Raw genomic sequence first — 14,722 nt, 5'->3', positions numbered from 1 at the left:
TACGTTCTACCATTCATCTGAAACAAATAACCAGAGAAAGTGAAACCAAAGGCAAAGGCTATATGTTGTCATGTTATTGCTAAACTCTAAATAGTTACAAATAGATATTCATCTCTAGATGTGCAATGCATGTATATTCATGTATGGTTCTTTGGCTGTTTGAGAGGGAAGAGTCAAGTATGATCCCCACAAAAAGCCTGTCTGCTATGCTTTGTTTTAACCTACCTGCCCCCCCCCAAACGCACACACACACACACACACTACGCTGATGTCTGAGCTTGCCCCCACACTACCCCACAGCCTATACATTCTGGTCAGCCTCGCAGCCCAAACCAATCGATCCCAGAGCAGCCTGAGTTTGTGAGCTCAATGTCAGGGGGGAGGCACGGTCAGCCATGCTCTTTTGATCCCACCAGGAGGTTCTCCTGTGAAGACAGGTCCTGACCCTCGTTTCAGCCCCTGGCCTCACCGTGACAGGGGCCGCACTGAATGCATGGGGCAAACCTTTTCCACTTTTCCAGCTTGTTTACGTCAGGAGCAAATCAGCCTGTTCATAATTGAATCTGAACACATCATGTGAGTCTGTGCAGCTGTAAACAGCTTGAAGACACTTTTTGTGTCAAAGCACGTCTTCAGAACTTCACAAGTGCTGCGGAGACCGCGTCATTCTGACAGCGCACAGACCTTTTCCTTGTCAATTGAGTAGTCATTTCTGACCCCTGTCACATTCTGAAAGGTCACCGACAAAGTGGCCCTTTTGTACCCAGTCGTGACTACTGGAGCGTACATAAAGAGGTAAATGTGAATTTAATGTGAACAAATTGAGTCAGAGTTTCTTCAAATTTAAATGCTTTCAAACACAATCAATTATTGATAGAGGAGCAGAAATTTGAATATGTCTAAATATAGAATGCCCTCTAATGTTACTGGACAGAACACTGACTTCACTCAGGATGCAACTTTTTAAGTTGTTCTGCCAAAATTTACCCGGGGTGCGATTTGTCCCAGCACACTGGCACCGCTTCACTTTGAAAGTGTGAGGCTATCAATGAGTGGGACAGGGCCGCTGGTAACTTGAGCTGTAAGTATGGGCTCTAAGTTTAGAATGGCCCCTTGTGGAGTTTTTCCGAGTACAACATCAGAGCTACAAGCTTACCCGCACAGTACTGAGAATTAAACAGACTATGACACAGAATAAATGAATCTGGAATATCTCCAAAGCAGGCATGAATATCTTGCAGTTTCATTTCCTTGGATTGTGTGTGTGTGTGTGTGTGTGTGTGTGTGTGTCAGAGCAAGAGAAATAGAGAGACTCTTGCAATCTGTTCTCTGTACTGCTAGCACTCTCGCTCATGTGTGAAAATAGAAAGTCAACAGTCCCTTGCGCAGACTGAATGCCTACCCTTCCACTTTGCAATCATAAAAATTTGAGAGACGAACAAACTCCAACATACACACACACACACGTGCACAAACCCTCTATCCCTCTCTCTCTCTTTCTCTACCCCTCTCGTCTCGTCCCAGGCAAACGGCAGCAGAAGCAGGAGCGTACCTCTGTTCTCCGGTGTGTTCCTCATCTGGTCATCAGCTCTGTGCCGGCATGGGGAGGGAGACGTCCCGCTCGGGCAGAATTAAAGCGCCGCTCATGCTCTCCTGACTGTGTGTGTGTGTGTGCGTGTACGTGTGTGTGTGTGTAAGAGGGAGAGTGAGACTGTGCACACTCGAGCGTCTGTGAAAGACGCCCTCCCCGTCTCTGGGTGTCCCGGCTGTGGATCAAGCGGAGCGGAGCACTGAGGAAGTGGTTAAACTCCACCCCTGTCGTCCATGCTGTAGGAATGTCTCCAAACTGCTCCCTCCCGCACCCCGCTCTCCCTCAGCCGGCCCCCACCGACGTGGGCTGGCACAGCGTGTCAGGTCAACAGTACTCCACTGGGGCACCCAGAGAGGTCAAGGGGCGAGCAGAGGTCTTGGAAAGGGGTGCTTGAGGTAAAAGTTTTTTTACAGTTCTAGTAACATTTCAGTCAATCTGGAAATGATCTAATATGTAGCAATCATTTGAAAAATTCCGTAAACTATCAATGAGAGTTTGCATTTTGCATTCTATGTTTCCAGGAATAGGTAGGCTATTTCATTTTTTGCTTCCGTAAATAGATTGAAGGCAAAGGAATGTTAGCTATTTCCTTAAATACAGATGCAGCACAGAGGCTGTGAATCAGGTTGGGCAAGTTCGCACTCCCAAACAAAACACACACGACCTGATTAACTTCACGGCAAAGCCACACTGCACCCCCCATTAAGCATCCGCACGCATTCCACAGATTTATCCAGGTCTTTACTGAGGCAGAGAACTTGCAGTGTCAACATACCAGTCATTCATACAAAGAGTTTCCTTCACTCAAATCTATATATCCCACACCCATTTCCCAGCAAGCAAAAATTCTTCTTCCCTTGCCCTTTTTCTGTCTGCTCTAAAAGCAAAGATAGAGCCACTAACCTTCGCTTGGGGGTCTCTCCTCACTTCCATGCCATTGTCACCACATGTCATTTCTATCTCTGTGAGGATAATTCAAAGTCCTTCCTGGCAGAACAGTGCTCGCTTGCCTTTTCCTGCCGGTTAAATATAAACCCAAGAACAGATCGCGTATTCCGCCACCCTCGGTGAGCCATTACAAAAGTCACTCTGAGCAGAGATATCAGCGAGACCGGAGCATGTGACCATCTAATCGGTTGTTCGGTAAACAATCCCGCCTGGCCCTGACATGGCAGATAGCAACACTGCTGGACTAATTACTGACAGATACCTTCAATGGGAAGGGCTATCTGCTCATCACTGGCAGCTGTAGAGAGAAAGGGCCCCAGCTGCACAACCGGACAATGGGCAAAGAATTAACGTGGAATGCCGCTTGTACAATGCTGACATGCTTCTGTGTGAATGTGTGTGAGGACACAGAAAAGACTCACTGAACACCAGAATAAAATTACTGCTGCGTGTTTTCCCTTTTCTTATTATTACAATGAATTTGGGGTATTACTGTTAGGGCTGCTGTCCTTGGAGAGTATCTGAAAAAGGGAAAAGGGCTGTTTCCTCTACACAGAAGGGGGGAAAGGATCATATTGAACTGTGAATCCAGCTTTGGTTCTTTAGAGCGAGGTAGGGCTTGTTCAATCCAGCTCTCTGTCCTTGAGGCAGCCGTTGGAGCCGGCACACTCTTTCAGATGTCATGGAAGTATGATGTCACAGTCAACAGATCAGGGTGTCAGACGAAAACACAGCAGGGATGTTTGTTTCAGTGGATTCGGGGGAGAGATAGCGATCTTTCCCAGAAGCACCTTATGTGAGTTCCAGTGGATGGCGCCCTCGCGCCCTCAGGAAGACGCGCTTCCTGTTATTCACTCTTGTCCTTCTCATGGACCGCGCCGCAATTGTTCTGCGCGATCCGTCTCTCGTCTCTCAGGAAGGCAGTTTGGAGCATCCCGGAGCATAAAAATGCTACCGCCGGTGTCACCGATGAACTTCAGCCAGCAGACCCCGATCAACCCAGGCACGGCAAGATAAGGATTCTGCAAAGAGTAAACAGCAAGTCAGTTACTGCTGAATAAAACGGCCACCATAAACAAATCTGCCCTCTCTGTGCCTTTAAGACTGAATGCGATTGGGTCTCTTCAAACGCGCACTTGATTGACGTGACTGCATGAATCGTACAGGTGTAGTTTTGTTGCCTTACACTCAGCTCTGAGAGTGTACCAGTGGATGCACATCAGAAACTCCACACCCGCTGTGTACTTGTCATGTCAAGACACTTACAGCAAGTCACCGCCACATGTGTTTCCACCACCGTCACGCGCGCGCCACTGACTTGCCGTGGCAGGGCCGACGCGGGGGCCGACGCGGACCTTCGCCCACAATAACATCCCGCTCGCTGAACTCCTCACACTGGGCCGAGAGCCACGCTCATTGCCCCTGCAGCCAGCAGGCCAACCGGGGCGCCGCACACATCCCCCCATTGTCCTGCGTCCTTCACGGGCGAGCCGCTGTTTCCTCAGGGGAGTAATCATCGCGGTCCCCTGTTCCCAGATCAGAGGCGGCAGTCAGGATCTGCAGAGACCAAAAAAAAAGCCCAAATCCCTTCTGGAAAAGTTATCTATGCCAATGAATAGGCCTACCAGATTTATTTTTCAGATTCCAAAATCTGTCAGTTTTTTCCGCTTTTACATTTACAGTTTCATGGATATATAATGCAGGAGTGTTTTTTTTTTTGTTTCATTTTTTTATTATATGTTATACAACATATGTGGAAAGTTACACATGAAAGTTGCAACAGGTGACATCATTTCATGTATCTGCACTGGATTTTGGTGTCCATTAAAACATAATTCATATATCTGGGTGTATTTTTTCCTTGTATTTGTTCTTGAGTTTGTGTTCAGTGTTTTGCATAATACCTTAAGGACTCTTGACCCAAGGAAAGGGGGAGTTATATTTGCGTGTGACTAGGGCCTGTGTCGCACACAGATGCGATATTTTATGTAACCACTAGATGCCGTCATATACCATTTCATTGATGGTAAATGTTGAAGGGACTAAGTCATCCGTTAGTCGTCCTTTTGTGAACTCTTAATGTCGCTTTAATCTCCAACCAACCAACCACATAATAATAATAATAATAATAATAATAACAACAACAATAATGGTGTTGCATTTAGCATTGTCGTTATTAACGTTATTATTATTATTAGTAGTAGCAGTAGTAGTAGTAGTAGTATTCTTTTAAGTCTGTTGTTAGGCATCACCATAATGATTCTAATATTCATAATCATATAATAATATAAATGAAGAAATTTTTAAGACAGCTACCCAATTTTTAAGTCATTTTTAAAACAAACTTTCGACAAGATGAAGATGTGTCTCTGTTCTTGGTGATGTTCAAACCGTTTTTGTTTTCTCGAACATGAACAAAGACAAACCGCTACACCTGTCGATTAGCGCGACGGTAGGGGAAAAAAGCGATAAGCGCTTAGACGCTATTCGGCGCTCGCATGCCTCTGAGCCTCTGACGTCGCTCAGCCGAAGATGGGCTAGAGCGCTTTTCGCACCAGTGTTAAAGGTTCGCGCCCGGGAGAGTACTGACAGCGCCTTATCGGTAGACATTATTCGGCCGTTTCTGACCCAGCAGGGACGAAATATCAAGTAGAGATGGAATGTGACTGAGCAACATTTGCGCCTCCTTTTGCGGATCCGGATTTCGCCCAATCCTCGACCGGCGCTGTCAAAACAAGAGCGTTGTTGTAATCGGCTTCTTCGGGCAGGGAACACCCCAGTTTTCCGATCCCGTTTCAGGTCCCTTCACCTTGTCCGTCTCCTGCAGCCGCGTTATTCACGTTATTCTACAGCGGAATATATACACCGGTATAAATATCCGATAGCTGTTTTCCCTCACACAACGTTTTCTCCCGTGAAATAATCTAATATTTAATGCCATGTAATTATTTTTTTTTTTTTAATTTCATATAAGGAAATTAGAATAAAAAAGAAAATATCTGAAGTTTTTGTTGTGCGAATTACAATACGTTTCGAAAGGATCGTATTTCTCCAGGCACTCGCCTTCTTGGATGAGCATATTAACATCATGAGCACAAGTGGTAAGTAAAATTTTCTCTGCGCCCTTCTCTTCTCATTACCCCGGCTGATGACAAATACGACAAAGGGTGCGGATAAAGGGGCGATATAATACTGTACAATAGCCTGATAAGCGAGAGAATGATGCAGATTGAGAGGGCACCGAACTCCTCGAGAGCTTCCCTTTCGGATGTTGTAGCTGCCACGCTAGGCATCCCGTGTTAGTACAGTAACGGTTTAATTCAAACAGATATTCCACACCTGCTTCTAAAGAGGATAGGATGACGTGATGGTGTTTCGCAAAATGTAACGGAAACGTGTTTGTGTTTGGTAAAAATTAAGATAGATTTGAGCTTCACACAATAAAAGAGTGTATCGTGTGTTTCACCTGCGCTTCTGTGTCTACTATTTCTCTGCCTCACCTTGCCTAGCTCTTTGTCTGAATGTCGCCTCGCGATGCTGGGATTGGATTTAGGTGCTGTGTTTCCCCCCTCCTGTTAGTGTAAAAGAATGTATGCACATAAGCCCGTGTGTGTGTGTGTGTGAATTGTGCACAGAAAGTTGGTCTTTGCATTTGGGCTAGTATGTGCTGCTCTGTAGCACCAGCGTCGTTGGGCACGTAAGACAACAAATGTCAAACGCAAGAAATTTACACTACGCTGTGTACAATGTGAACTATATTACCCTGCATATTTCTGTGTAGCTCGGTTGTAAAGATAACGTGTTTCAATTTTAGAGAGCATAATTGCCTTTAGATTTGTTTTCACTAGTAGTTACATTCTCTCACCTCTTGGCCTTCCGTTACATGGACTTTTCCCTGAACGTTTGGCCATTCTGACATATTTTGTATGTCCTCAACAATCCCAATAATACTGACTCTGTCGTGAGTTTTGGGACTAGCCTCAATGATTCTCCGTTATTTTAAACATCCGCCTTTGCATGATATACGATATGAACGCCTTGTCACGGTTGTGAATGTACGTAAGACTTATAACACTACCATATTATGTCACGCATATCCTGTGATTGCACGACATGGCACTTGCTGATATTGCAGCTGCAGCAGCTGTTGCTCAGCGATCAAGCGCGAGGTTTAGCCGGGACGCCAAGTGTCTCACGCTGCATTTGATGAGCTGTTGCTGACTCGGAAGTGGCAGGTTTCCTCTGTCAGGGCAATACTGACCACTTAACTGATAATTAGCCTGGAAGGCTTATCAGTGACTTTGAATTCATGGTATCAATAGGCATTATTTAACAGATATCATCAATCGGTGGGAACTGATGTAAAATGTTGGAACATTTTTGTAATGGTCATTACAGTCTTATTTTAAAGAAGAGTTAGCACAGCTGTTGTGTCAACAGGGCAGGGATCTGTCAGTGCATATGTCAGGAGGCCCTAACAGTGAAACTGCAGTGCAGGGTTTTACTGGCCACCTGGTTTGCCATGTGATAGCGCACTGCCTATCCTCAGGCTGTTCTGCATGAGGAGCAAGTCTTGCGAACCCTGTTGACCCCTGGTCTCCGAGGTTACCTCTCTGTAGGTCTCCTGCTGCTCCTGGGTTGCTGTGAGGAAGGCATGCATTCCCAGAGTTCCGAGGGGCTCATGTGAGCCCTCTGTGCTGACCAAGCGTCCTCCGTGGTGTGTTCTGCGTGAAATAAACTCCCCGCGGATGTGCTGCGCTGAAGATGATAGCTTAACCTTCTCAGATTCTGTAGCCCCGGCGCTACATGAATGGAGGGGATGGATTTCTTAAGAATGCAAAAATTTGGAGGGGGGCGTGGAGGTTTCCAGTGATCCCTTGGGGCCTCTCACCCAGTGCGTGTGATCTGACTCATGATAAGTGATGAGGATTCATACTTGTTGTGACAGTGTCGTGTGGCGTGTAGGACAGCCAGACTAATCTATGTGGACAGCCATTGTCACAGAGCCTCAGCTGATTAGAATGGATAGCTTGGTCCTTTTTACCAGTCACTCCCCCTCCCACCCTACAATATGGAGGAACATCCCGCCCGTCTGAACAAATTAACACGCAGAGCCATTCCGCATTGCGCAGTGTCAATGAGGGAGGAACTGGCACGCCTTGGTGCGCCAATACTGTCAGTGGAGCAAGAATGATATTTTATTCCATAGAGTTGTTATGACTGTAATAATTTCAGCGATCAAGGGTGTCAGGTCTGAAATCCTTTGTCAGTATTGCCAAATGGGACTGTAGGACAAGGTTTGGAGGACGTGTGCACTCACTCATACGCACACCTACAGCATAAGCATTCTAACATGCCAACACTCACACCTAGACTGAACTCACTTATACTCACACAAACACCTAACCCCCCCACCCCACACACACACATGTGCATCCTTTAACAAACATATAAACACATACCGAACATACCCACACGCACACACACACACACACATACGCATAAAGTAAACCTACCCACCTGCACCACACACAATAACAGTCATACTCTCTCACATCCAAATTACAGTGACATAAACTAGCACTCACTCACCCACACATTTATTACAGAAGCTATGTTGTCCCTATTATTAGAGCGCATTTGTACTCTTACTGATGATTTTCAGCAGAAAATGTCTAGAGCAGACTGCTCAGAATTGGATATGTCATTACCATGCATGTGCAATTTAGATTGGATATTCTTATTACTATTTTACTAATTACTAATGTGGTATTTCCTTACTTTTTCTGTTTTATATCCTTAAACTTTCTGCCAGTAGTACCATTTTAGGCTGGATACCATGATCTCTTTTGATTTTGTAACTTGCGATGTAACTGCGATCCTCTCAGTACTGCAGTCTTTTTACGGAATTGGAAAGTAATAACAGAACGGATTATCAGAGGCAATATTATACTGATATATGACCTCAAAGGAGTTCTCAACCTCAAAGCAATCTTATATCCATATTTTTCCATGCCTTATATTTTGTTTAGCTTGCAAATGAAGTGCGCTAAATTGTCTCTGGAGAACCCTCTCATTGGTTTACCGATTTCCAATGTGAGGTGTTGCTACATTCCCTCCCAGGGAAGTAGGAAGTTAAGGATGGCCAACTTCTGGGTCCCTGGACTGAGTCAGTGTTCTACATTATCTTGGTATGAGCCCTCGGGGCATGTTGAGGTGGCTGTTGTGAAGCAGTTAATCCATTTGTATTTTATGGGGGGTTAAGCTGAAATGCAGTGATTCCTTTGGTGTTGTTGTTCTCTGCTGCCAGTCCCCAGCAGGCAAAGTGAGCTAGCTTTAGCCTCCTCACTCTGTTGTGAAATGTTGCGAACGCGGAACACTTTCAGGGCTTTGCGTGAGACTTTCTTTGCCATGGAGCTGGTCACAAAACTGAGAAAGAATTTTAACATCGCTCATTTTGCCACTTAATAAGGAAACAAAACAATCACAGCTCTGCAGTCAGCATCTGCTATTGTAGAGATGAGACACAACTGACAGTGAGACACAAATTGCAGTCGAGTCCTACTTCAAGAAAACAGAGCCTTACGTGCAACTGATTAGTAAGGAGAGTCTTCAGCTCCATGGTTGTTAAATCGTTTTATGTCTGTCAAGCAAAAGCAGCCATAAAGCTGCCCACCACGACCTCAGCCTGACCCGCGATCATAATCATAATAATCGTTTTAATAGCCTTTTCCACCGAAAAGCCTATTTTCCAACAACCTTCACGGAAAATTGTTTTCCAACATGAAATGCAGGGCGCAGCTATCATATTTAAATCCTGTTAAATGTGCTCTGTGCTTGCAGGGTAGCAGAGCTGCTGTGAATATCCAGTACATGGTTATAATGGAGGAAATCCCCTCATGTTGACTGCTCTCTGCTTTTGGCCTCTGCTGCAGCTGACAGAATGATGTCCTCTCTCTTTAGTTTGCATCCAACAAAACTGACATAAGAGGCAATCACTTAACCCCTAAGTGAAAAGCTGACCCCAAATAAGAGCCGTAATAATAAGCCATTGCTAAAATGGTCTTAAGTGGGAGCAAAAAGATGTCGCAGGTCGCACAGTAGGTCTGTCGAGTGCAGTCAGATTTGGCGGCCACTTAGATTGCAGTACGCTCTTAATCTTTCCCTTCATTGTCCAGTTATTTTTTTTATTCACTTGTACTACGTGGCAAAAAAGAGGCTTATGACCTCCCGTGAGACTGTGGCGCGTGCCATCGCTGCTTTGTTTTGAATAGGTCTTTTATTGCCATGGAAATGTTTGGAATTCTTTTGCGGAGCTGCGGAATTTGGTGCTCAGCTGATGAGGTGAGGTCGCCCCCCACCCCCCCCCGTGTGTGTGTTGTTGTCACGGCAGCACGTGGCTGTCAGCGCCACAGAGGGGGACACCCAGACTGCTGAGCTCAGACTCAACCTGAATTTGAAGAGAGCCGTTCTCAGAAACACATAAACCCGGGGAAAGTGTTTGGCTGGATGTAAACTGCAAGTGTTCTCCAATACCGTTGGACCATCGACCATCGGTGTGCGCTTTGTCCAGTCGACTGCTTTCCCAGGGTCTAATGTCCAAATGCTTATCCTCTTTGAACAGACAGCATGGAACGATTGTGCAGCTCTTGCATGCAAATGTTAAATGATAACAGGAAGAGAACCGCTGAAGCAAAACTTTGTGCCTTTTTGGGTCATTCGACGCGGCCTAAATCTGGCCAAACAAAATACACAACACAATGCTGTGATGAGGGGTATCGGTTGGATTACGCCGGATCTGTCGCTGTCACGACACCATCTGAAAGGCGGACGGTGCGGCCACAGACAGATGGCTGGGAGACATGGGTCAGTGCGCTGGCTCCGAGCAAAAATAAAGCCAACCAGAACCAGATCCAAAAAAACCAGCAGCCCTCTGTCCGCTCCTCCAACACAGTGTGCAAAATATGCTGAGGGCTGCTTTTCAAGCAGCTCCTGCATACGGCATTAGGAGAATGCTAAAACACTTTGTCAGCCCGGTGTTAATATCACAGGGCTGGAGTTTTAATTTTTTTTACAGGGAGTCGGTTCATCAGACTAATTTGGCTTCATAATGATAATGGCATTGAGCGCAAATAACATCAATCAGCGTTAAGCGGGCTCAGCACACGCGATATAGCCACTTGCTGCTCCGAGTGAGGAAAAAACCCACAGCCGCGCTAATGCAATTCCATTCTGAAGACACGCCGCGCATGACATCGGTTAAATTAACGCGTGTGTTAGATGATGTACAATGTATACATACTGTGCAATGTTTGGCTTAGCCGATCTGTCGCTACTGACTCGCGAAGTACGCGAAACTGAATTAAGAGGCAGCAGTGTGCCGACCAGTCGACCTCACCGCCACCCTCCAGCTGACGGTCATTACTCCATTAAGCACCTGATGTGAATTCTCAAACAGGCTTATCAATTTCCGCCAGGCCTGTGCAGAAGCTCGCGGCCCGGCGCACGCAGATGGAATCGAGGGCCGCTGAGTGGAGCGGGGCAGTCACTCGCGCAATGCAATGTCTTACAGCCCATTGGGCATAATAGCCCGGCAGCTAAAGAAATGCAATTACAGAGGTCCGATTACTGTTTGGATCGCCTGCCTCACGTCGCTTATTCGTCCCTCACGTCTCTCTCACGGTCGCTGTGGTATTAGCCTGGACTTGATTCCCCCTGCTGCTGCTGAAGGAGCAGAGTGCCCCCCCCCCACCCTCCCCACCAGCTTTCTTTCTTTTTCTCCATCTATCCATATCTCTTTCCCTCTCTCCCACTGACTCTCTCACTGTGTAGAGAGTGACAGCATTGAACTGGAGGGTGGCTACTTGGTTAGGTGTCAGCTGCAGGTGTGTTAGAGGTGCCTCGCTTAACACTGAGAATTGAATGAAACACACACATGTGCTCACATACACACACACACACACACACATCCATGCACGCACACACAATATGTGAGTGGCACTTTCAAGTGAATGAATTGAATCTATGAAGCTGTCAAATGTCAGTACACTACCACTCATTCATGCGAGTGGCTTAAAAGAGTGCACTTCCAGGCGGGTGCCCGAAGAAAGGAATCTTTATCCTGTGTGAAAACAATGTGGGCAAACATTCCTGTTTGGCATTCAGTCAGCGATATAACACCACAACAGCCTGCATTATCAGCTCGAAGTGATACCCTTCATGGAGCAGTCCAGGTGAGGTTCCTAACTCGTTGTCCTACTTTTTCGTCTGGGACCCAGAGCCGTGACTGTTAATTCACAATAGGACCAACTGGCGATAGCATTCGTGGTGTTACACAGAACATATACAGTGCATGTACTCCGTGAAAGAGAGGGAAACAGGGAGATGGAGAGAGAGTGGGAGAGGGGCCGGGGCTCACGCAGAAGTGCAGAGTAAGGGCTTTAGCACAGAGCGCCTGCGTTGGCTGCCTGCCACCACACCACCAGGTTTATACCAGGAGGGAAAAAAAAAACGCACACAGGAGAAAGGGAGAGAGATACAGATGGGGATAGAAAGAGGGAGAAAAAGCGAGCCAGAGCAGAACAGAGAGAGGGAGGTTAGGACAGAGTTAGAGGGGGGTGGAAAGAGTGACTGATGGAGAGATTGAGAAGGGGCGAGAAAGAGAGAGAGAGATGGTTGCTTCTGAGCAGCACTGCGATTGAGGTACAATAGGGACAGAGATTTGGGGTGGGTGGTAAGCGTGCCCTTTGCCCACGCCTTACTGTGCTGTTACATCCAATCTCTGCATCTCCTCACACCTGTGTCTATGAGTACCGTGGGCCTATGCTCATCCACACTCTGGTGGATCTGTCTGCCTGTGTCAATGTGTTTGCCATTACCTGCCCGTGTTTGTCTGAGTCTGCCTGTGTCTGTGTGGGCCAGCAGAAAGAACAATGTCATCTTAAAACCTCCTCAACAGCTGGATCTACCTGGGAAAGATGAATTGTTTACTACAGCTGGTTTGTCCAGGGACGAGGAAGAGTCTCCTGGCCTAATGCTGTCAGCTCCTCAGGCGAAAATCGTCACCCTGAGGACGAAACACACGGAGTCTCTGGTTTGTGTGAGCATCTGGTGTCGAGCGCTGAAGTGAGCAGCCTCTGAGAGCTTGGTTTGGAGTGCTCAGTGTATCGGGCAATGTGAAGCTGGCAGCCCCGACGGTGCCAACGTGCTGCCTCGCTGTGTGACGCTTCCTGAGCTAAGCTCTTCTGGCAGGCTGTGGCTCCTCTGCAAAGCACAGCCGCCAATCAGCTTATCTTATTTCAGTCACGCTCGTCATCGGTAGGCATTGTCCTCTGGCCCATCTCTTCAGACAATACTAATGAGGGTAAACAAGCAGGGATGCGCCGGTTTACGAGGGGAATTAGGCGGCTCCGAAGTGCAGGAGTTCAGAGCTGTGATCCATCAGGTTGGGGATATTGTCCCTGTAGTCGGATGGAGTTACAGGCCCTGCCAGAGGAGATCTACCTTCCCCTGCTCCCTGCTCCAGCTGCTAAACAGGCAAAACAATAAACAACTTTCCACCAAGGTGCTGATGGGAGACGAAGTTCATGGCCGGTGTAAAAGCACCATAGCCTATGGAGTCTGGACTTCACCTCCCATCTGCATCAACTGCAGAATTTTGGTTCGAGGTGTGAAAGTTTAAACACCTTAGCTTTGGGTTGATAGGGGCTTCACAGTAAACACAAAGAGTCACAAAGAGGAGTCTTTATCTCGTATCTGTAATTCTTTGTCTCTTGTGCCTCCAAGCGTCCCCTTCTTGACACACATTTGTCCAGCTGCAAACACCCCCCTCATTTCTCTCTCCCTGTGCTTTCTCTCATTACAGTGACCCCCCTTACACCTCCCCTAACAACCTCGCAGTGTTACCTGTATTCCTTCAGCTGGTTATCCGGGGACTCTAGTCTGAGGTCATCAATGTCCCTCACTGTCCCCACCACATCTTCCTCTGTCCTCTCTGGCCTCTCCTTTTAGATGCTGCTGTGTCATGATCGGATAACAGCAGCCAGAGAAGGTCTGATGGCAACTGATTGAAGCAGAAATAGCTGGTCAGCTCTCACTCTGAGATCCCTTCTGTCCTTCCTCCTACACCTCCAGAGAGGGCTCAGTCAGCACCTGCTGCCTGATGGGAATCCTTGAATCTATGGCTTAAAGGGCACCTTGGGACTCTCTGAAAAAAGGGTCAGCAGTTTACCTCACAGTTACCACTTCACTTGAGCGCCTCATGGAAGCTTGAAGATCATTTGAATTTGTCCTGAAAAGCTGATAGAGATCGAACCCACCCAACAGAAGGTTTTCGACTGGACATACCAAACACACGCTAAGAAAAATGCCTCTACAAGGCACATCCAATGAGTTTCTTTCCCTGGGTTCTGTTAGAATCACTTGTATCTTTTTTCTGACAGTGTGGATTTTCCGGCACACATCGTCAAATGTTAGCTCTTGTCAGTAAAAACAGTTAATGCGCTATTCAAGACATGCAGAGGTGGATTGAAAACCTGGTGGTCAGGCCCTAGGTGGCCTCCCTGAAATACACACATTCTCTCCTCTGACTTCATAATATTTCCTCCAGCAGCACTACAGCCGCCATGTTCCCTCACTGTGGCACTTTTCATCTTGGCATTTTTACCATTATATTTCCTGCTGTCTCTTTGGAGTGGTCGCTGTAATTTAAGCTGTCCATTTGAGCAAGCTCTGCTGTCAGTGGATTGGAGGGGTTGACATCAGTCTACCATTACCCTCTCATCATCCCCCCCCCCCCCCCCCCCCCCCTCCTCCACCACCACCTCAGGTTACGCCACTCGCATGGCTCCCCAGCTATCTCCGTTTTCCCACAATGCCTTTGAGTGCTGTTATGTAAGTGCAGCATCTGTGGCGCACAAGCTGGGAAGCTACCAGAGTCATAGAGATGCCCCTCACCTCTCTCTTCCCCTCCCCTCATTCCTCTCTACCCTCTCTCCTTTCCTCCTCTCTCCCCTCTCTCTACCTCTCCTCCCTACCACAGCTTCCCTCTCTTTTTCCCCCTCCTCTTCCTTACCCTCCCTTGCCCCCTTCTCTGTCTCATTGCTCCCCTCATTCTGTTTCTCTCTGTTTTATTAACAATTACATTCATTCATCCATTCATCCAGATGCTCTTATCTATAGAGA

At 47.0% G+C, this 14,722-nt stretch overlaps 1 protein-coding gene across 4 annotated transcripts in view; it reads left to right on the top strand.

Annotated features, from left to right (window-relative positions):
• Nucleotides 1–5,493: 5,493 nt before the first annotated feature.
• Nucleotides 5,494–14,722, top strand: part of ablim3 (actin binding LIM protein family, member 3) — an 89,949-nt gene continuing 80,720 nt past the window's right edge. For all 4 annotated transcript variants that reach the window (XM_036548995.1, XM_036548997.1, XM_036548996.1 and 1 more), the window contains exon 1: nt 5,494–5,640. In XM_036548995.1, coding sequence (XP_036404888.1) covers nt 5,628–5,640 — 13 coding nt within the window. In that variant the 5' untranslated portion in view covers nt 5,494–5,627. The remainder of the gene's footprint in view (nt 5,641–14,722) is intronic.

The sequence above is a fragment of the Megalops cyprinoides genome, chromosome 16 (genome assembly GCF_013368585.1).
Source record: "Megalops cyprinoides isolate fMegCyp1 chromosome 16, fMegCyp1.pri, whole genome shotgun sequence".
In the NCBI taxonomy this organism is placed as follows: domain Eukaryota; kingdom Metazoa; phylum Chordata; class Actinopteri; order Elopiformes; family Megalopidae; genus Megalops; species Megalops cyprinoides.
This window is presented reverse-complemented; position numbering and strand designations above follow the sequence as displayed.